At 40.9% G+C, this 23,787-nt stretch overlaps 2 protein-coding genes across 4 annotated transcripts in view; both read left to right on the plus strand.

Annotated features, from left to right (window-relative positions):
• The window catches only part of PIP5K1B (phosphatidylinositol-4-phosphate 5-kinase type 1 beta), a 471,859-nt gene that overhangs the window by 227,726 nt on the left and 220,346 nt on the right, over positions 1–23,787 (plus strand). The window lies entirely within an intron of this gene.
• Positions 1,436–8,394, plus strand: PABIR1 (PP2A Aalpha (PPP2R1A) and B55A (PPP2R2A) interacting phosphatase regulator 1). Its single transcript, XM_055578265.1, has one exon. It carries the CDS (start codon positions 1,462–1,464, stop codon positions 2,449–2,451), a length of 990 nt encoding a protein of 329 aa, XP_055434240.1. The 5' UTR covers positions 1,436–1,461; the 3' UTR covers positions 2,452–8,394.

Here is a 23,787-nt window from a genome sequence, read left to right on the forward strand (position 1 = left end):
TCACCATTGATAGAACCCTAGTCCAATAATCTCATCTGCCCTGTTGCTATGGTTCCTAATCCATCTTTCTATCTGCACTCTTAGTCTCTTTCAGCCTGTTTTGCAAAAGTGATATAAAACATAAACCAGATAATATCATTCTCCTGCTCAAAACTCGCAGTGAGTTTTCATCATACTTAGACTAAGATCCAAACTCTTTTACCCCCTCATATCACTCTCTCCCTTATGCTTCAGCTGCTTGGCCCTTTTGTTTTCTTGCCAGTTCACCACACTTATGTTTGCCTTGGTCCTTTGCATCTGCTATTCTCTGTGGTTGGAATATTCATTCCCCAGATGTCAGCAGGACTTGCTTCTTGTCATTTTGATCCCAGCTCTGTCTAATTGCACCCTCTCTTCTCCCAGTAGTGCTCCATCACACCGCCCTATTTTATTTTTTCCCTAAGGCTTACCACTATCTAAAAAATAGCTCAGGTATTTATCTCTCCCCCTGACCCTGCCCCAAGTAGAAATTAAATGTTTTCATAGGGCCTGATTTCTACCACAGTGCCTGGCACATAGTTGGCACACAGAAGAAAAAAAGAATCTGACTGAATACACTAAAGAATAAGTATAAACTGATTTTTAATGAGATATGAAAGTTTATATTAATTGCATGACCCAATTATTGTGTTTTTAAAGTTCGAGGTCCTGCTGGTTTTTCCTTCATTTAATCCCTCATACTGAATGAACATGATTGAGCACATATGCTTGTCACATATGATTGTAAATAAAACAATAGTAATACAATTACAGGTTGGTTTTTTCCCTTCTTGACCCGAATAGTTCCCAGATTTACCACTCTTTCCAACTCCTTTCCTACAGTACCACTTTACTGGAAATTCCCATCATTCTCGTCCAGAGGATTGCCTCCTCTCTGTCTTTTTCTGTGGGTTCTAATCTCCCAGTAACGTATTCTCCGGAATGCAGCCAGAGACCTTTTCAGTCGCTATTATACCCATGCTGAAAAACCTTCTGAGTTTTTATTGTTCTCAGGATAAAAGTCCACCACCTCACGCCCCGCTAGCTCACTGTCCACTCCAGGCCATACTCACTCCCTCCCTTCCTGGTTCCCGCCAGTATACACCGCATCCTTTTGGCCTGCTTTTCGGGATCTCCAGTGATTGGCCCTTCCTCAGAGAAGGCCTCTCGGGTTAAGACCAACTCCTCTCCTCACCATATAACCCAAAGTCGCAAAGTGCTTCTTTTTCAGAGCTGTAACTTTATAAACATATACTCCTGAATATGGTAACCTTATTAACATGTGTTAAAGCAAGTTTGCGCTCAAAGCTATTTGCGGAAGAAACATATTGACTCTCTTCCCAACCACTCCTCGCCCCTCCCTCTAGGGCTGCGGCGCAGCTCTTACGCTTTCAGCCAGCGCCAGGCACAGACTTTGCAGAGCGCTTGCGCGGAGGGGCACGCATGCGCAGAGGGACGAGCCCGCTGACAGATTCTCGGTGGTGGTGGCGGCGGCCGCGGCCCTGGACTGCGGGGAATGGGAATCCTAGATCTCTGACTGAGCACCGCCCCCGCCTCCGTGCCCGCGACATGGCCCAGGAGAAGATGGAGCTAGACCTGGAGCTCCCTCCGGGCTCAGGTGGGATCCCGGCGGAGGGCAGCAGCAGTGGCGGCGGCGGGGGCCTCAGGAGATCTAACAGCGCCCCCCTGATCCACGGCCTCAGTGACACTTCTCCGGTGTTCCAGGCCGAGGCGCCGAGCACCAGGCGAAACAGCACAACGTTCCCGAATCGCCACGGCCTGCTTCTGCCGGCCTCCCCAGTCCGCATGCACAGCAGCCGCTTGCACCAGATCAAACAGGAGGAGGGCATGGACTTGATCAATCGAGAGACTGTCCACGAGCGCGAGGTGCAGAACGCAATGCAGATAAGCCACTCCTGGGAGGAAAGTTTCAGCCTGAGCGACAACGACGTGGAGAAATCTGCCTCCCCGAAACGCATCGATTTCATTCCGGTGTCGCCAGCACCGTCGCCTACCCGGGGAATTGGAAAGCAGTGTTTTTCACCATCCTTGCAAAGTTTTGTGAGTAGCAATGGATTGCCTCCAAGTCCTATTCCCAGCCCAACGACCCGATTTACTACCCGGAGAAGCCAGAGTCCCATTAATTGCATTAGACCAAGTGTTCTTGGACCATTGAAAAGAAAATGTGAAATGGAAACTGAATATCAGCCAAAGAGATTTTTCCAAGGCATCACCAACATGCTTTCTTCTGACGTTGCGCAGCTGTCAGATCCGGGTGTGTGTGTATCTTCCGATACCCTTGATGGAAACAGCAGCAGCGCCGGATCTTCTTGTAACTCACCAGCGAAAGTCAGCACTACCACCGACTCTCCTGTGTCGCCTGCCCAAGCGGCCTCTCCATTTATTCCAGTAGATGAACTTTCATCTAAGTGATTCACCCACCCTTCCTGAGACTCGGTTTTGTTTTTGCAATGGAGAGAAAAATCAAGTTGGAACAAGCACTGAACTTTGTCGATTAATTTGAGGCTATTTCCTATTTGACCCTTTTCCTTTTTTGGAATTTCCTGAAATGTTGTTATTCTAGAGAACTTTTATGCCAGATTCCTGCGGATGCCCTTGAATTCAGTGTAGTAATATTTTCAGACTTTTTCCCAATAAGTGTGTTGAAGCATACATCTTTACGCTGCTAATATGTCTAAATACATATGTTATCCCTTGATTTTTTAAAAAACTGAGAGCTCTATTTATTTATGGGATTAAGTTCTGATGAAAATATAAATGTTGAATTAATCAGCATAGTAAACTGATGTTTTAAAATTCCATACTTCATGCCCACACTAATTTTTAATGTTATTGTCAGTGATTGCTAACTTCTATTTGATGAAGAACAATAACTTACCTATGTACAGCTGTTTTTAAAGTGTTAGTTTTATCCATCCAGTGGTTGTCAGTTTTACCCAGGAGTCCTTGAATATTTAATTTTCTGGGTATAGAAGTGGATGGGAGGGGGGGAAGCTGATAAAAGAGCAAAATATGAAAGTTTGCAACAGATCTTTTGAATATACAAAAGTAAACATTTAAACATTTTCTAATGAAATTTTAATAGTAATTTAATATGTCATTACAAATATAACTACTATACAGAATTTCTTCTTTTTTTTTTAACCAGATAGTGCATTCCTATGGGTATATTCCTGAAGTTAAATGGGACAGTGCCTTGCAGTCTTAGCCCACTGTACATAGGCTGAGGCCAGGTTCTTTGTACCACTGCAGACTTTATCAATTGTAGAAAATGTGTGGGAAGCCCTGTTGAACTTGAGCAGAGCGCCTAGGCAGATGAAACTCTCTCAGTCATTGATATGCTTTAATAAGATACTCAGTCGTGCCTCAGTGAAAATTCTTGCCAACAAGGAGCTCAAGAAACTTTTGGCTGCTTTTCTGCTTTGCCCGTCTGTCACCTTCTTGGTTTTCCCTGGCTCAGGAAGGAAGCAGCTGTTTCCTTGCCAACAGGTCCTTCCTCTCCACCTCCCAAGAAACTAGGGCATCATCAGTTAGACAAAGGTACAGTGTGACTCAAATTTCTCACAGTAAGCAACAACAGGACTGTGGAATTGTTTCAGGAACCTCTGTGGTTAAAGCTACAGCTGGAGTTGACTGCCTGGGGGATGTCAGTTAATTAAGGGGCAATGAGTTGCCAGAGAAAATCAGGGGAGAGTCACCTAGGTAAATCATTATTTAATTTAGGTTTTAGTAAAGGTAGAATTATGAAATGTTTTTTTTACAATTAAGACAAAGTATGAAAATATTTAATGACAGGTTTTTTTTTATATGATACTTTATTTCCTGTCTCTTCCTTAACTAGATTACTAGGTAGATAGAAAGAATGGCAAACAAAAGGGAAAGGGGAAAAAAATAAGAGAGACCAAGAAACCAAGAGAAAAAGTTCCGGCTCACTTTAAGTTATTGCCTACAGAGACGTTACAATTATATGGAATTTTTACAACTATGAGAATAAATGTAACCGGTCAACTCAAGAATTCAGTGAATTACAGCGAGGGTAAGATTGTGTCCACAGGCTTAAAGTTCTATATTCTGGGTAATAGTGTTAATGTGCTCCAGTTCTGACCTTGTTGCTCAAATTCACATGTATATATCCAACTTCCTGTTGGGCGCTTTGACCTACTCCCAGAGGTTCTTTAACCTCAGCATCTCCAGAGCAAAATTTAGTATCTTTTCTTTTAACCTGTTCTTGGATGATCTAAAATTGTCATCTTGTCTAATTTCCTAAACTCAAAACCGGGGGCAGCATCTTGGACTTTCCCTCTTCCTGTGCTGCCACATCCAGCTCAATCACCATGTCCTGTTTGCTTGCAAACTGAGTCTCATATCTCCCTTTCTCTATCTCTGTTGCCCCTGAATTTAGCTTAAGTCCCCGCCTAAGTGATCTCCCAGCCTATTTTCTTACCTCCCTTTTGATCCAGGCTTCATACTGCCTCTAAAGTAGACTTTCTAAAATACTTAATTTTGTCATCCTCCTGCTTAAAAACTTTATATGCTTCACCATTTTGTACATTTTAGTGATGCTTTCTTCAGCTTGACATAGAAGGTCCTTCATGAACTGTCTATACGCTAAAACAGTATAGGCATCCTCTGCTCATCCTGTCCCAGTTACATGTCCTTTCTTCTTTGTAAACCCTAGACCAGTTTGTAATCTTTAAATATGCCTTGTACTTTAATGTATTTGTACCTTTGATTAAATTGTTTCTTTCCCTAAAATGCCATTCCTGTCCTTTTCACCCTGGAAAATGCTGTTTCTTTTTATTGCATTTGAATTTAACTATGAAATAATGTATACTTTCTACTTATAAAAATATTTAAACAATGCAGGTATCTATATAGTAAAAAGTGAAAATTTGTCTGTACTATGTAAAATTCATCTTCCTTTCCTATAGGTAATTTCTGTTAATAATTCAGTTTATATTGTACAAGATATTACTCTGCATTCCATGTATATAGGTATATAAATTTCAGAAAACCAACATCTCACTGACATCTCTTTTATTTCCCTCATATCTAATCATTCACCAAATCTTATTGATCTTGTCTTCTAGAATCTGTCTTCTTTTCATCTCAGCTGCCACCCAGATCCAGCCTACCATCGTGTCTCGCTTAGGCCTCCTGATTCCCACTTGTCCCTTCACACTCTCTGCTTGGCTTACCTGTTCATCTTCCATAGATCAACCAGAGTAATCCTTTTAAAGTTGCAGATCAGATCCTTACATTTCTCAGCTTAAAGCTTTTCATCTGCTTCCTGTTCTTGTGGTATACCAAAAGGTATTCATTCTAGCTTAGGAGGCCCTGTGCAATCTGGCCCTTGCCTTTCCCTCCCCTTGTTTGCATTCCACCCTTACTGGCTTGCTTCTCATTCAGTACATCTTGTTCTCTCCTGTCTTACCACCTTTTACCAGATCCTCTTCCCTGAAGGTATAGAGAAACTTTTATTTCTGTAAGTTTGTTTTTCTATATCGGTGGTAAGTTTTAAATCCAATAAGCCTCTAAGTTTTTATAGACAATTTACATTATTGTTCATAACTCCAGTCATTACTCTGTAAAATGTAAGGGGCTAGCTGATATAAGAATTATCCTTCAAAAAACATTTATAAGGTATTAGTATTGTTAATCTATAAACTTGGTGCTAGAAGCCCCAAAGCACAAACATTGAGTTAAAGTACAGTTCATCATATGTAACAAACCTCTGTTGTATATTTTCCTTTGTTATGTTTGTTAAAAACAGCAGTGCAAGTGGAAAAAATAATTAGTAGTCACTAAATCTGCAACTGCAGGATGTCAGAACCTTTAAGCATACTTAAAAGATTGATTGTAATCAAGAATAATCGGTATGGGGTTGCCTTCAGTGGTTCGCATTTATCTGTTCAGCCAGCTACATACCTACAACAAGAGACCTCTCAGATAGTTGGCATATAATTGGGAAAGGGTCAAGGCTTATGAGGGAAACAGGACTGAGAATTGTTTTCTTATTGGCATGTTTTTAGGTCAGTAGAAAAAGTCTGAAGTTCCAAGAGAGAAGTGGGATACTGGGGGTGGCAGTGGCGGGGAGGGAATAGTTGCCAAAGCAACAAACCAAAGATGGTGATGTAACTGACATTTCCTGAGTAGCATCAGAGAATAGAAGAACGAGTTGGTCTTGGAAAGCACTGCCCCCCCCGCCCTCCTTTTGCAATAGGAAAGAGAGTGAAATGGCTAGACAGCAAAAGCAGTAAGTGTTGATTCATGTTGCAGGAGTTTAGGGGTATGGAGGAAGGCATATGAAAATTGAAAGAATTTCTGATTCCTTCTATTTTCCAATTTTTAAAGAGTGTAGGATATTTGAGGGTAGGGCAGGAGTACCTTTCGAAGTTTGAGTGAAGTAAAGGTTTAATGCTGCCTCTGTGAGAATCTGTAAAGGAGTGACAAGGGTGAGTAGGAGTTTTGTTAGGCCACATTAGATGGCAGGTCCGAAAGAAGTAGATTGGATTAACCTAGGTTTGGGAGTTGGTTACACAGGTACTTGGTAAAGCCCAGTGTGTGAAGCAATTAAAGGTTTTGCTGAAAGTGGAGTTGAGTGATTGGCCAAGATCTTGAAGATGTTACAAGAAGTCAGCAGTGCGTCATGGACTAGGCTGTTTTTTCAAGATCTTCCATTCCATTTGACCATGACAAAGTATATGGAGAGTCTGATCTCACTGCAGAACTCAGTTTATCAGTTTTGTCCATGTTTTTTCATGTTCATTTTATTCAGAGAATCAATCCTAAATCAGCAAGCCTTGAATTCTGTTTAGATGATTAAAAAAAAACAACACAAAAAAAACCTTTTTTTGAGTCAGATTGCTCACTGTAGCCAAGACAGTTCTTTATGCCTTTCCTACCTTGCCATCCAACTAAAAAAGTTTTCTTAAAAGTTAATATGACCTTTATATTCAAATGTCTATTATAGAGTACTTAACTGCGTGTCAGGCTATGTTCTAGCTGCTAAACAAATGTATTATTTCATTTAATGTTCATCACTGTCCTCTGAGTAAATTAGTGCCATTATTATTCTCATTTTATTAGTGAGGAAATGGAGTCACAGAGAGATTAGGTAACCTGCTCAGGATTCCGAAGTAGGAGGCAGGCAACATACTGTAGTGGTTAAAAACAGGCTGTGGAGCCGGGTGGCTGAGGTAAGGATTAAGTGGGTCACTACATGTCAAGCTCTTACAGCAATGCTGGCAATTTCTGTGGAAGTATCAACTACCATTACTATCCTTGTGGGGATGGTTGTTGTCATTATATTATTGTTGTCATCTAGTGTGGACTTGCTGAGGAATCTTTTATCATCCTTGACGGGTGAAACTCCTCCTTTCACACTCAGTAACAACATACCCTTTACCCTTCTAGGCAGCCTGTCCTTTTATAAGATGAGTGTTTTCAACATCGGATTCTTCTTAGAGTGAGCAAACATTTCCCTCTGTAAGTTCCACCATTTAATTCATGTCCAATTCTCTGGAAAATGCAGAACAAGTCTTATCTCTTATTTATATGATAACCTTCCCTTCACAAATCAGAAACACTGATCCCTCAGTAATTACCTCTTCTTCTGGATTTGGGGACTCTTGAGGAATTTTTTCACTGTGCTTTCTTCATAAAGTAGAGCTATCCTTGCTTGGCAGGTAGGATTTTCACAAGACAGTGATCCTTTTAAGACTGTTTCCTTTCCTTCATAGAAAAACAGGAGATGGTCTAATAACTTGAATCGTTGCCAGTAGTAATAATAATTGGCACTAATGCTTATTGAGTATTCAGTATGGGCCTAGACACTATTTTCTGTGCTTCAATCCTCATGACAACCCTATGAGGTAAATGCAAGGATTATTCCCATTTAACATGAGAAAGCCAATACATTTTCTCAAGTCTCTCTTACTTTATTTTCTTCTCCTTTTAAATTTAAGTCTTTCTGTCATTTCCTATGAACAAACTTTTGGTTTTGTTTTTGAGGTGAAGCCTATTTTCCAGCTTGCTAGTGTTACCACTTCTGATTTGAATCAAATGATATGTTTACTTAAAATGGTGGCTTTCGACATTATTATCATATTAGAGGAAGCAATCAGGAGGATTGTTTTCTTTACTAAGGGTTAAAAAAAGTAGAATAGAAGGAAATCATAGTTTACATATTTTAAAACTGATTTGCTATTTGAAATAAGAAATCCCAAACTACAAATTTTAGATTGTTTTAAAAAACGTGTATAAATAAAAAATACGTATATATGTTATATATGCTTTGTTATACTTGAGTTATACAATATCCTTGGGTGTCCTTAGATTATTCTCCTAGGGAAACAAGCAAGAACCGCTTGATCCCTCCTCCCTCAAATAAACTCTATATGGTAAAAATGTATCATTTTTAGAGGAAAAGCAACAGGATTTAAATAAGTGATAGTTGCTCAGTCATGTCTGACTCTCTGCAACCGCACAGACTGGAGCCTGCCAGGCTCCTCCATAGAATTCTCCAGACAAGAATACTGGAGTGGGTTCCATTTCAGTATTTAAACAGCAGGATTTAAAGAGTGATCCAAAAACCTTTTATTACCTACATAACAAATTCGCCTTCTTTCTCTGTAAGAAGCTATCCCCAGAGGTTAGAGATTTAAATTCAGAACAATTGAACAATCCCTGAGAAACTTTTTTTTTTAACCTTTACTTCATAAAAAAATCACTTCACTGTTCAGCCAAAGGACCCAAAAAAGGAAAACTTAGAGTGCAATTAGTTGGTGGTCAGACTTCAAATTTCAGTGTCACATCCCTGCATTAGATACTTGGAAACAAACCATTGAAAGCCACAGTTTATTCTAAAAGGTTGCTGTCATTTTTGGAAGTTCAATAAATATTTTCAAATCACCTGAAAAGTGACTTTTGGTTCTACCTGTAAGAGAAAAGAATCTGAAGAAGCACAGGTAGATAGAGATAATTGAATCACTGTACTGTACTCCTGAAACTAACACAGCATTGTAAATCAACTACACTTAAATTAAAAAATAAAAATAAGGAAATTAGCTTTAGGGAGTTAAGTGATTTACCCAAACTCACAGAAATAGTAAGTGGATGCAGATAAAATTTGTACATATGTAGCTTGTTAGTGAAAATAGTTTTATAACAAGTTAGGCAGATAACATCAAATACTCCAATCTTGTGCATGGACAACTAAATGTACACTCACATTCGCACATATACACACCTGACCTACTTTATGAGTCTTGTTCTGTATGCTTGGAGCCATATTTACCTTTATTTCCATTTTAGATTTCCTCTCCTTAGTTTTCAGATAGGTAGGTTAGGTTTTGTAAATTATTCACACATATACATATATAGGTACTGTTGGCAAGAGTGTTTGGTGCCTTGATTTTGCATCAATTTCCAAATTCCAGTTGCTGCCCTAAAAGAGCAGGTATTTTGTTCTCATACATAGGGTTTCTTTGTGCCTGATTTCTATTTCTCCTATTTGAACTTTTGGAATATACTTGGGTAGATGTAAAAATCACTCTTTAAATTCTCATACAGCATGACTGAAGCTAGAGAGCAGAGAACATATCACTTTTATTTACCTGTGAAAGTTGAGTTCTGTATCAATGCCAGGGATAGTTCTGGTTCTTTTCCAATTGCCTACAACGGTCTTCCAAAGCAAACTGACATCTAAGGCTTGGCTAGCAAAGCAGGTTGTGAAAGAAGACAATTGAAAAAGATCTTTTGTGCCCTTGCAAAGTAAAATGATTGGTTGATGTAGCCATTCCTGTGATTCAGACAATCCCTTCCCCTTACTTTCAGGACAAAGAATGATTTTACTGTTGCAGTGCCAGGAGGATTACTGGAACTTCAGTGATGAGTAGCTATTGAGTGTTGGTGTCTTTTGGACAGTAGAATGAGAGCTGTTGAGAAGGGGATGGGAGTGAGGAGATGAGTGGATTGGAGATACCTTTTGGCACCTGAGCCCTCACTACATTGTGAACTCCCTGTGGGCTAGAGGGTGACATTGATGATGGTTTTCTTCATGAATGTTTGTTTTTCCTTTGTTCCACTTCATTTGGGATTTGGGGTTGAATCAGTGTCTTCTAAAAAATGGTGAATAATAATCCAGTGATACTGATAATTATCTTTTGTTATTATTGAAGATTACTTTGAGTCAAGAATTAAAGTTCTTGGAACTTTTTACCACTTTATACTACGTTTAAAACTCAATTAAAATAGTCTTTCTCAAGGCCCCATTTTACCACACTATTTGCTACCTGAATTTCTAAAATGCACACCTGAAATCAACTTTAATGGTTACCCCTTTACTTCAGGATTAAGTCCAGTTACTCAGTATGAGAATTTGCACGTCTCCACAGACCCCCGGAACCCCCTAGCTACACTGCACTGCCTGGGTTGCCCCAGCTTCCTGCTCTCAGCACTAGCTGCACTCTGACAAGCTGTGTCCTTACTTAGAACTGTACCTCCTCCTTCCTCTGCACTCCCTACCAACCTTCTTTCCTTAACTTAGACCGAGGGGATGCAGCTTCTGAGAAGCCTTTCCTGATGCCTCTGCCTCTCCAGCCCTGGTCAGTTAGATAGCTTTCCTCTGCGATCTTGTTATACTCGGGCCTTGCTTCTATAAAGGCACTTAACAGGCTGACATGTATATGTGTGGTTTCTTGACTCTCTAACCTGCGTAAAAGCAAAGCCTGTCTTTTACTTCTGCCCCTAATGCCTGTGCATAGAACGTTATAGTTACTCAAATTTACATTGAGTAGATGATTAATGGATGGATAAGTGGGTGGGAAAATGGCACAGATTGTTTTAAAGAGAAAGGAATGTAATAAGATTCTTAGGGGAACAAGCTCAGTCACATGGTTGGGTTCTTTATAGTTTGCTAAGAGACTAGAAATTCATTCATTAAGTAATTTTGATTTGAGCACCTGCCTCACACTAGCTAGTCCCTTAGGATACATCAGTGTACAAAACAAAGACTCCCATCTGTATAGAGTACACATTTTGCTGATATTCTAACAGGGTGGAGGGAGAGCAACTAAACATAATAAATAAGTAAATTCTTATACATAATATATATAGTGAGGAATAGCAAGGATGTCAGGGTGGCAGGAGCAGAGTTATTGAAGGGAAAGATAGTTGGAGGGGCTTAGAGAGGTGGGCAAGGGTGGGGACTGTTGCAGGTACAGGTGACATAAGGTCTTGTGTGCCATTAAAGGACACTGACTTTGAGAGATGGAGAGTTTTTGCAGGGGATTGAGCATAGAAATGGCATGACCTATCTTAGGTTTTAAAAGAAACACTCTTGCTGTCTTGACAGTTGACCATGAGCGGCAGGGGAGGAAGCCAGTAAAGACGGAGGGTAGGAACTACTCCCATTAGGGGGACCAATTAAGAGGCTTTCCAACATCTAATAAAAGATGATGGTGGCTTAAATGAAGGTGGTAACATTGGAGAGGAGGAGTAGTTAAATTCTAGATTATATTTTGAAGGTAGAACCAATAGATTTTGCTCTACCTTCAAAGAAGATAGAGCTACAGATTTAAGGTGGGTGTGAGATGCCTGGTGGAGGAGAGAGAAACTGGAAGGATGGAGTTGCCATCAACTAAGATGTGGAAATCTATGTGTGAGGTAGGATTTTTTGTTCTGGGGGTTTGGTTTGTTTGCTGCTGCTGTTTGGCGGGGGGTGGGCAAGGGAGGTATGGGGACAAGAGGTATTAGGAGCTCAGTCTGGATATATTGAGTAAACAAACTTTATAGACATTCGAGTGGAGGTGTCGCGTAAGCAGTTAGATATCCGAGTCTAGAGTTCAGAAAAGAGGACTGGGCTGGAAATACATGACTGGGAGCCTTGTGCCTGTATTTAGAGTCGAGAGAATACATGAGATCATTACAGGTCACACGAATGTGTGTAAAGAATAGAAGAATAGGAACTAACCTAGGAATACACTGTAACATTGAGAGGTCAGGAAAAATAGACTGAGAAGAAACAACCAGGGAGGTAAGAAAACTGTGAGTGTGGTGTCCTGGAAACTATGTGAAGAAAACATTTGATCACTCTATCCTCTTTCATATGTTATCAGTTGCAGCTGATCTGACAAGTGAGGGAGGACCAAGTGTTGAGCCCTGGATTTAGTAGTGTGTAAGTTACAGGTCACCTTGGTGAGAGTCATTTCATTGGAATGATGGAGTAAAAGCCTGATTAGAGGAGGTTTAAGAGAGAATAGGATGAGCAGAATTGGAGACAGCCAGATGGCTGAAGAAAGAGATTGAGTTCTTCTAGATCCTTGAGGATAAAGAAGAACTAAAGTGAAAAGGTCACTCCCTTCCCCTTCTTATGGGTAAAATGTTTTTAAGCATTTCAAATATCTCTTTACATATGTATGATTATAATTTGAGACAAAAGCTAAGTCTAGTAAAATTGTTTTATGTCCCCCCCCCCTTTTTTTTTTTCTATTTAGGACTATTATCAGGAAAAAGAGCTACAAGTAAATGCTTTTACTCCAAACATGAGTAGACTGTTCAAGCAAAAGGTTTACAGATTCACTTCCTTCATGAATTCATCTGGTTCATTTTATTCCCTTGTCATCTATTTATCTTAATGGCTTTTTTTCCACTTATAAATCGAAATTTAGTTCCACACCCGTGACACAATTATTTCTGTCTGCAAGTTTGGCCCAGTTTCTTAACCCAGAGACATTTCCCTCTTCAGTGAGTACTGAGTTTTTTTTTTTAAGTAGTTCATTGTCCTCTTAGGTTTTATATAGGGACAGATTTTTTTTTTTTCCTTATTCCTTTTCGAAATTGTTGCTGATCAGTGAGAGAGGAGAGTACCAGTTATGATAAGGAAGGAAGAATGCTTTCCCCACTTTGAATTGCTACGATTTCATTCTGATTGTAAAATATTGTCAGGTTCATTCTTGTGGGTTGGGGAGTCTGTCCCAGTCTTTCATACAAGAGGACTCAAGGACATCCAAGCCATATTTGTACTCAGGAGGGAAGAATGCTTTCTCCTGGAATTCCCTCTCTTTCCTGATATTGCGTTTCTGCCTTTCAAGACTCCAATCAAGTCCCGTTTACTCCGTGGAAACTTCTGTGCTTCTTCTGGCTCTGGGTAGTATTGGTTTCCTCTTAATTGCTATACTTACTGCTTGTAGCCCTTACTTTGTTGGTTGGTTTGGGGTTTTTTTGTTGTTTTGAGAGAGTAGGAATGGGAGGTGGGCAGTGGAGGGCGTTAAAAGCACTGCATCTGCAGACTAGTAGAACTGCTTTCCCGACCTAGCCCATCTCCCTGCTTTGTGCAAATGAGTTAATCTTTGTGTACCTCAGTCTTTTTACTTGTTAAGTGGGAGTAGTTCCTACCTCAAAAAGAAGTTGTTAGAATTAGAGAAGAGAAAGCATTAGATTTATTTAGCAGAAAACTTATTTGAATAAATGGAAACCTGAAGAATATATATATTATATGTAATAACCCCCTATCTTTATGGCAGATTTCCTGAAAGAAAGAGACAAAGGCTTATATATCTTTCCTAACAACCAGTTCTTCTCTGTAGAAAGAACTTGGTTCTTAATAGTGATGATAGATGGAGCTTAGGAAATGTGGTGTGTTTGTGTCTGGAAACCTGTGATATACATGTCATAAGGTATTTCATTGTTGCACATTAGTGTTTCAGGCTTTAGAACTCTTCCAGACTAAAACCCTTCCCATGCACAGGCTAGAGATGATGGTGTGTGAAGTCAATATGCTCTCCTTTCAGTTTTCCTAACACTCATGAAAATTGCTGGGTTTCTTCCTCTCATTCACATTTTCACAGACCAGAATTGAGAAATCTGCTTTAATTTTAACACAATCTATCAAATTCTGTATAATTAGAAGAGTTCAGATGACATTTTCTTTTAAGCAACCTGTCATAAGGTGCATATTTTAATAATGTGAAAAAAGATTAAAAAGAAAGAACCAGGTAGGCTAAAATAAGCAAATATTTTCTGATGATAAAAGCAATACAGATTCATTTCAAAATTAAAATAATTCTAGTAAGCGAAAATAAGTATACTTCACTGAGATGCTGCTGTTAACCTTCTTATGAATGTTGTTCCAGGCTTTTTCTTTGATTAAATATGCACGTGTAATTTTTACACAAAAATGGCATCTACTGTATGGGCAGCTCCACAGACTGCTTTTTTCCATATAACATGCAGTGAATGTTTTATGTATACTTTTGCATCATTTTGCCCTCTGTGGCTATACCATGTAATAGGTAACCAACTGATTTTGGCTTCCTAGGATGTTTCTAATTTTTTTTTTTTTCACTTACAATGTTCTGATGTACACCTGAAAAACTTTTACAGTTTAAAGACCACAGAACTTTCTTGAACTTGTCAACATGAAATAGTTGGTATGTTAATTTCAATTCAATTTTGTCCAATTCTAAAGCATTCTTTTCCAAGTCAGTTTTGAGTGATTTGACGGTCATGTTTGGAGATCCCGTGTGTGACTAGGAAAAAGAAAAGTATAGTTCTCTGAAAATAATCTATATTTCAGTTTTTTTTTTAAATGAGTATGAAATAGCCTTTCTTTAATCCAGGCTAGAATGTTTTGATAATGTCATTTAGGAATATGTGGCTCTGAGGTTTTTATTGCTATCCTATACCTGACTTATCTGTAATTCAGTGTTAGTGAGGTCAGCAGGAGGTCAGTTATTACTGTTCTATCATTCAGTGGGAGAAAGGCTGGACCTTGTGGAGGTGAAGAGGGTGCAGAGATTCGGTGGGTGGTGATGGAGAAGGAGGCCAGGATTAGACAGATATCTGCCTCACAGACTTTAGGGTCTCCACTGTTTTCATCTTTCACAGCTGTGGCAACTTGAGATCTCACATTTTCTAAATTAGTCATTAGTCAAGATATCAAATATTGCCTCCAGCTGCCCATTTAAATGTATCAGAAATCTTGACATTAAAATTGGTATTTTTCTGTTCTAGAAATGACATGAAAATCCTTTGTGATATCATGTTTGTCAGTATTACAGTTATAAAATATGACCACCAAATTTATAGATTTTAGCAGAAAGAATAATAGAGATGACTTACACATTTTTGCAGTAAATGTTCAGTGAATACCTACTATGTACCAGGCTCTGTGATGGGGTTGGGGATTCAAAGGGGTGGACAAGTCTTTAAGCTGCTGTTGGTGGGGATACGAACATTAAAAATTAAAAAAGGACAAGACTTTGTAGTGCTTTGCTGTGATATATAGTAGACATATTTTCATAATTGCTGCTGTAAGACTATAGAGGAAAGAATACAAAGGTGTTTACAAAAGAAGCAACTCTTTTTTTTACCTTTTTATTTTGTATTGGAGTACAGCCTATTAACAAACAATGCTGTGATAGTTTCAGGTGAACAGTGAAGGGACTCAGCCATCCATACACGTGTATCCATTCTCCCCTAAACTCCCCCCACCTCATCCAGGCTGCCACATCACACTGAGCAGAGTTCCATGTCCTCTACAGTAGGTCCTTGTTGATTATCCATTTTAAAGCAGTGTGTACGTGTCCATCCCAAACTCCCTAACTATCCCTTCCCTCCATCCAAAAGAAGTAACTCTTTAGCAAATTGATAAGTGAGGAGTATCCTCCAAGGGGAAAATGAAGAGGGTCATGTAACATATGCAAACAGCAGAGTATATTCGAGCAGTTTCCAGCCAACAAGAATTGCAATGTTCATTTACAGCAGATAATTAATTCTTAAGTTAAAAAAATTTTTTTTTTACTTAATGTTTTCTTATTTCTCTATTTCTGGCTTTTAAGAACCTAATTATTTATTTGTTTATTCCATTTTAGGAAGTTCTTAAATTGATCCTAAAAGAGTAAATGAAATGAACTTGGCTTAATAAGGTGTTCTTGTAACTACTTGTGTCTCAGTGACATTCTTTTTCTCTTGCTTTGAATTTAATAGCTTAGAAATTATGGCTGTAGATTCATAAGGAGATTGAAAGATAAAATAGACAAAGAGTATGTAAGTCAAATTATCTGTGAATTTTTCATGTTGTTAGTAATGCTCCAAAATGTGATCAAGAGCACTGTGCACATCCGTTGGTCTTAGCATTGGAAAAGCCTTCAGCTGTACATCCTGAGACTTCAGATAAAGTGGATTAATAGTGGAAAGGAACCAGAGAGTTAGACTAAATAGATACATTGTAAGAGAGCCATAATAATCTTATTTAAATATTTTCCACATTAAAATAAGGCATATAGTACTGCTGTGTTACTGCCAAGATTTTTTAAAATAAATGAATTTGCATCCATGACATTTTTTAAAAATTCTCCATAGAGTACCACAAAATAACTAATGTGAATACTTGAATAAAATAATCTGTTGAAGCCCAGATTTGAATTAAGCTTCCTCAAAGCATAATGATTCCCTTATTAATTTTAATCTTGTTTAATAAGCAAGAATTTTTTTATTTAGGAAGCCTAATTAACAATATTCTGGAGAGTGATAAATGGGGTGAATTTCTAGTATGGTTGTAACACTGTTTACTTGGTAAATATTTCTCAAGCACCTACTCTAGGCTAGAGACTCACCTTTCATGAACAGTTTGATCTCAATTTTCTAAAAGACATATTAATTCTCTTGCTTCATGGAATTTATATTATAGTAAAAGGAAATTTTTAAAATAAGAGACAGAAACAATGGACTCCTTGCCAATTACAATAAAGATTAGGGACATCTTGTGTGTAGGGGAGGGAGGAGGCCTGCTTTCCTTGAGCCAAGACACAGTTGTCCTGAGATCGTGATGGAAACTGCTCAGGTAGGGCTATTCAAGGGGAAACGACAAGCCTGGGCGGCACAGAACTTGAAATTCCAGGGAGACTTAGCGGTATTAACACTAGGGAAAGAGCACATGTGTTTCCATGGATCACTAATAATGACAAAAATGTTCGATCCTTCCTGAATTGCATACAGTTGGGCTGAATTTAAGCATCATAGTTTATCCTTTTCCTTGATGTTACAAGGTTATGTTCAATACTGAGATACCAGCACGGTGGTGAGCTTTGAGGCAGCCTGCCAGGTGTGTGGGATTTGAAATAAATCCTAAAGCTGAAGGTGGGAGATTTCCCTCCCCCCACCCCACCCCCGACTTTCAAAGGAATTGAAATAGGTTAATAATAAGACTAAAAGTTACTCCTGTGAACTTAATACCCCACTTGAAAAGAAGTCTTTGCCAGAGTGAACTGAGTTTCATCAACAGATAAGTGAAAATCTGGACAGTTTTCACTTAAAAGTAAGGTTATTTTGCAGCATAGATCTACCCCAGTAGCGTGTGAAGATGAAGCCCAATCTCAGGTTGAAGTTCACTCCTTAGAGCGTCTGCTGTACAGAGTCTTCTTATTTTGTCCTGTGACTAATGCTGCATCGAATTCTGTTGGAATGAATGAAGTAGGCTTGCCCCAGGCTATGTGGGTATCACAGCCCACTTCAGCCCCTGTGCCATTCTAGAAGCAATGAGGGGATGGAGAGCAAGGCAGTGTGTGAGCATCACAGAAAGCAGATTAGAAGAGACTCTGAAGGAGCAACAGTGGGTGTCTCTGGGCAGTGAGATTGCTGACCACTTGTATTCTCTTTGTGATTTTCTATGCTTACCCAGTATTTCTATAATAGATATGAGTTGCATTTATAGCCATATTTTAAATACTCAAAAAGATTCATTAGAAGGAAATGAGATGGAGGGATAAGTCAGGAGTTTAGGATTAACAGATGCACGCTACTATATATGGAGCTTCCCAGGTGGCGCTAGTGGTAAATAACCCACCTGCCAACACAGGAGACATAAGAGATGTGGGTTCGATCACTGGGTCAGGAAGATCCCCTTGAGGAGGGCATGGCAACTCACTCCAGTATTCTTGCCTGCAGAATCCCTTGGACAGAGCCACCTGGTTGGTACTGTCATAGGGTTGCAAAGAGTCAGACACGACTGAAGCAACTTAGCATGCACACACTACTATATATAAATTAGATAAATAATAAAGACCGTCTGTATATATAACCGGAGAAGGCAATGGCACCCCACTCCAGTACTCTTGCCTGGAAAATCCCATGGATGGAGGAGCCTGGTAGGCTGTAGTCCGTGGGGTCGCTAAGAGTCGGACATGACTGAGCGACTTCACTTTCACTTTTCACTTTCATGCATTGGAGAAGGCAATGGCAACCCACTCCAGTGTTCTTGCCTGGAGAATCCCAGGGATGGGGAAGCCTGGTGGGCTGCTGTCCATGGGGTCACACAGAGTCGGACACGACTGAAGTGACTTAGCAGTAGCATATATATAACACAGGGAACTGTATTCGATATCTTTAATAACCTACAATGCAAAAGAATCAAAAAAGTATACACACACACTGGATCCCTTTGTTATACTCCTGAAACCAACACAACATTATAAATCAACTATTCCTAATTAAAGAGAAAAGAAAATGAAATAAACTTGTGTGAAATAAACCTAAAACAGGGAAGGAGGTAAGGGAGGAGAGAAGGAGGAAGGTAGAAAGAGGTAGACCTCTTATAGAAGTATTTGGGATGCTAAATCACCATCCTAGTTTTTCATATTGTTTTCTCACTCTGAAAACCAAACTTTCATTTATTACCAATGATAAAAGGAAAAATAAAACACTTATGAAGCATTGACTTAACTGATAAGACCTCATTTCTGCACTCAAGGTAACTTATCTGATGGTGACAGACATTTTCATATGTACATTCATTATACTTTCAACTTTTAATTAAGTCTGTTCAGGTACCAAGCACTGTGCTAGTTTCTGTGATTTACAGAGAAATACATAGAAGCCCAGAAAAGGCTTATAATATTGTGGAAATAAAAGAAATTTAAACTGATAATTATAATCAGGAAGTGTCACAATAGGGGCAGGACCAGGGCACCCTGGGAACTCAGGGAGGCACAGAGCCCTGACTTGGCAGGAGTAAGGGTGGATTCGAGGAAGGAAGTGATACCGCAGATGCATCTTGCAGGATAAGGAATGCCTAGCGGGGGAGGGGGAGGAGGAACAGTGGCATGTCAGGCTCCAGAGGGTATACAAAGTAAGGAGCAGGAGAGTGCTGTGGCTTCTGGGAACTCCAAGTCATCCCATATGGTGGCAACCATGTGGGCAGCATGGAAAGATGAGTTGAAGAGGCCAGGTCATATGTGTGACTCTTAAAGTCTGCCCTGAAGCAGTGGGAAGCCACCAGAGGATTTAAAAGGAGAGTGGCACAGACAGATTTGCATTATAGAAGGATTCGTCTAGCAATAGTGTGCCCCAGTGAGGCAGACTAATTAGGAGGCTGAGGCAGTAATCTATGCAAGAAATGAAGTCTCAATTAAGATTGTAACTGGGAAAATGCCAATAAAGAGTCAAAGAACATTAAGGAGATTGATTCAAGAGAACTTGATTGATGGACTATGGGAGAGCAGTAAGGAGGAGTCAGGATGGCCCCTTGATTTCTGGCTTCGACAACTAGATGGATGCTGGTAGCATCCTCTGAATGGGGAGAAGTATGGTAAACTGTAGAATTTATAGTGCCCCTAAGATGCTATGGGGCTTCCCTGGTGGCTTAGATGGTAAAGAATCTTCATGCAATGCGGGAGACCCGGGTTTGATCCCTGGGTTGGACGATCCCCTGGAGAAGGGAAAGGCAAGTCACTCCTTGCCTGGAGAATTCCATGAACAGAGGAGCCTGGCAGGCTACCTTCCATGGGATCGCAAAGAGTCAAACATGACTCAGCGACTAACACTTCATAAGATGCTATATAAAAACCCTGAAATCAATTGAAAATACCAATTTGTGCATGTACATGCTCAGTCATGTCTGACTCTTTTCGACCCTATGGACTGTAGCCTGCCAGACTACTCTGTCCATGAGATTTCCCAGGCAAGAATATTGGAGTGGGTTGTCATTTTCTCCTCTGGGGGATCTTCTCAACCCAGGATCGAACCCACATCTCCTGCATTGGCAGGCAGATTCTTTACCTCTTGAGCCACGGGGGAAGCCCTGAAAATGTAGATTTAGAGCTCAAGAAAGAGATGTAGGCTCAAGAGTTACTGTAGGGGACTCATCCGAAATAGGTGAACCCTTTGGTAATGGAGGGCATGATGCAGAGGGAGTAAGAAGAAGAGAATACAGACCGTGAGGAACATGAATTTTAAGAGGCAGCCAAAGAAGAGGGAGCCTGCCAGAAAGACCAAGATGTGTTCAGAGAGGTAGGGGGAAAGCCAGACATGTGAGGAAGGGGAGGTCAGGTATGTATGGAATCCTGGTTCAGGTTTTCTCTCAAGCCTGCTGTCCATGAAAGAAAGGGCAAAGAGCACATGGCAAGTGGCAGAAATGCCCACACCAACTGATTTTGCCTCTAACAAGTCTCCCTGGACATAAACATCTGCCAACATTTCATTTCTAAAATGTCTGGGAATAGAAGTTTTGTTTAACTGGGCATATTGCCTCCCCACACAAAATCAGGGTTCTGTTAGTAAAGACCAAGGGAAAAAGGATTTAGGGTAAGCAGATGACAGTGTTGGCCATGTGGAGTAGCCATGGGAAGAGGGACTGTTGGTGAAGGAGGGTCTGGTCATCAGCTCAGCAAAGGTTCCAGAGAAGCCTGTATGCAGGCTACCTAAGGTCAATGTTTCGAAGAAGTCCAGAAAGGTGATAAATGAAACTTCATGGGTGAAGCAACCAGGATTCCACTTGTGAACTTGGAGTGGTTGTGGGGGAAGCTGGATTGCTGGTGCATCCGGAAGTGAATGGGCAGGGAAGTGGAATTGAAGGCCGGGAGTGTACACTAGTCTTTGGAGGATTTGAACCTGAGTGTGAGGAGAGTGCAGAGAAGGCAATGGCGCCCCACTCCAGTACTCTTGCCTGGAAAATCCCATGGACAGAGGAGCCTGGTAGGCTGCAGTCCATGGGGTCGCTAAGAGTCGGACATGATTGAGCAACTTCACTTTCACTTTTCACTTTCATGCATTGGAGAAGGCAATGGCAACCCACTCCAGTGTTCTTGCCTGGAGAATCCCAGGGACGGGGGAGCCTGGTGGGCTGCTGTCTATGGGGTCACACAGAGTCAGACACGACTGAAGCGACTTAGCAGCAGCAGCAGCAGTGAGGAGAGTGAGATGGGATTGCAACCAGAAGAGAGCATCAGGGTGAAGAAGAGGTGTCAGGAGGAAGGGTCTTGGGAAAGGAATTGACATGTTCATATTTCCAAGATAAAGAACCATATGAGAGAATGAGGTAGAAGATCCAGGTCAAAGGATAACTGGTGGAGAGAGGGCTCCAGACAGGTGTGTGTCGGGGGAGGGGACACAAAACATGCCCTAGCTGTGCACTAGAGAGGAGGAGAGAGCCCCAGAGCAGAGAAAAGATGGGAATCAGTGTGCAGGATTGCATAGGAGGGAAGGCAGTAAACGAAGGGGCCATTCATCCATCTGTGAAGCAGAAGGCAAGAAGCAGAGATCATCAGGCAGCGGACTTGACACAACAAGTGAAGTCTTGGAGAAGGCAGTATTCACAGAGTGGTTAGGAGCCCCTCTTTGGAACTGGACAGTCTTCATGCTTGCACAGTCTGATGTTAATCCTGGTTGTGCCCCTTAACTAACTGTGTGAATTTGGACAAGTTATTTAACTTCTCTCTGCCTTAGTTTTCTCAGTTGCAAAATGAGGGTAATAACAGAAGCCTGTTACTTGGAGTTGCTGAGAGAATTAAATGTGTTAATATACTTATAAGTGTGCCTGGCACACACAAAAAAAGTGTTCTGTATATATTAACTATACTAAGTACTGTTAGCAAGACTGAGAGCAAATGCAGTCTGGGCTCACATAAACACCAAAATGTTAAGTGGTTGATGGAGAGATTCTGTGAGCCCAGCCAAGGAAGCTCTGTGTTCTTCTAGGATAGAAGGACTCAAAGAGGTCCTCAGAGATGAGAGACTCTTGACTGATGATGCATGGGCCATGGAGAACAACACTGGGCTTCGGCGAGAGGCTGTGGAAGAGCATGTGCTCTCTTGAGACTTGAGAGGGAGCAGGTGAGGTGTGGGGAGCTGTGTGTGTGTGTGTAAAGGCTCTTCCCGCCTCCAGTGAGGGAGTAAGCCAGTGGAGCAGAGCCATGAGCCCCAGACATCGGAGGACCTTGAATGCTAGGCGTCTGCCTTGTGCCCACTTAAAGTTTGGAGGCAGAACAGTGACAAGACCTGCTCAGCCTCACAGGATTCCTGCTGGTGAGAGTGGCTGATGAGGATGAGGATGATGATGGTGGTGATAACAACATTAGATATGGAGTGTGTGCCGTATGCCTGGGACACGGTCTCCTCACCTCTGCTCTGTGAGAGAGGTACTGCCGCTTCCCCAATTTCTCAGATGAGGAGGCACAGTCACTTGAGGAAGCCAGACAGCTGGTAAAGCCTGGCATTCTGACTCCACCCTCATCCTCATGACTGCCTCATTGTCACCACTCGACAGGTGGAGGATGGGGTGATGACCTCAGCTAAGCCCTTGGTGTCATACTGATAGTAGATTTTCTGTCTTAGTCAAGGAGAGTGTGGCCATAGGGATTAGAACCCCCTGCATAGAGCTCAGGGGAACGGTGGGCATGTTACGAAGATACAGGACTCTCCCAGTAGACAGCTTCTAGCTAGGGAGTGTGACTCGATTCAAGGACTGGGTGTCCGCAGGCAGGAGTACTATCTCTGTCTGGAAACACAGGGCTTTGTCTGTCCGTCTTTCTGCAGTCTGATTAAATTGCCAAGTTCTTAGTTTCACTCTCTGCCGAGGTCCAGCCCCGGCTGATCCAGGGTATTCGAAGGAGAGACGGCTAGGCGACCTATTCAGATGTTAATTAGAGATATAAAGAGTAATAAAAAGAGGATAGCTCAGTAGGAAAATTCAGTGGAGAAAAGAAGCTGAGTGGCTTGGTTTACGCGGAAAATCAATATAACCTGTGACACCAGGTTAGCTCTGACCACGGAGGCCGCAGGCGCCCTCTCGAATAGTGGAAGGTGCCCCACCTTAGACACCTTCTCGAGTGGGTCTTAGAAGCCCAGGCAAATAAATGGTCGCAGAGGATATCTGCACTCCAGATGGACACTCAGCTGGAAGTTAAAGGGAAGAATGACATGGGGAGACCAAGCGTTGGTGAACAAGGCCCGTAGCTTTATTTTCAACAGGGGCTTTTATACCCTAAGTTACTCATAGAGGATAATAGGGGATGCAAAGTCAGCAGTCTTTGATGCTTATCAAAAACCAGGGTTTCTTTCCTGCAAATTTATCATATACAAATGGTTTAGGTGATTTACATCATCTTCTGGCCAGAGGCCTATTAACATTTTATGACTCTTGACAAGGACTTATCAACAAAGACTTATTTTCTCTAAGAGTAATTATTTTAAGGTTTGGCGCCATCTTTCGAAGATAAAATTACATTCCTATAGGGCGGATGTGTAATGGGTTTACAAAGGAAAGAATTTATTACCTTAAGGGTCTAAAGTTACTAACACCAAGGCCACTACTTATTTTTTCTACATACCAACTATATTAATTAATACACATTCAAGGATACAATTCAGGGGATGTGAAAACTTGGCAACAAACATTGGCTCATCAATGAAATCTTTTATTAGTTTTGTTCTGACAGTTTCTAACTCTCTGAGAGGCTCTAAGCTATTTGA

This window comes from Bubalus kerabau, chromosome 4, assembly GCF_029407905.1.
Source record: "Bubalus kerabau isolate K-KA32 ecotype Philippines breed swamp buffalo chromosome 4, PCC_UOA_SB_1v2, whole genome shotgun sequence".
Lineage (NCBI taxonomy): Eukaryota > Metazoa > Chordata > Mammalia > Artiodactyla > Bovidae > Bubalus > Bubalus kerabau.

Bases quoted from the DNA above. Each gene is read 5' to 3' on its own strand.
- PABIR1 (XM_055578265.1), top strand. From the start codon at position 1,462: ATGCGCAGAGGGACGAGCCCGCTGACAGATTCTCGGTGGTGGTGGCGG.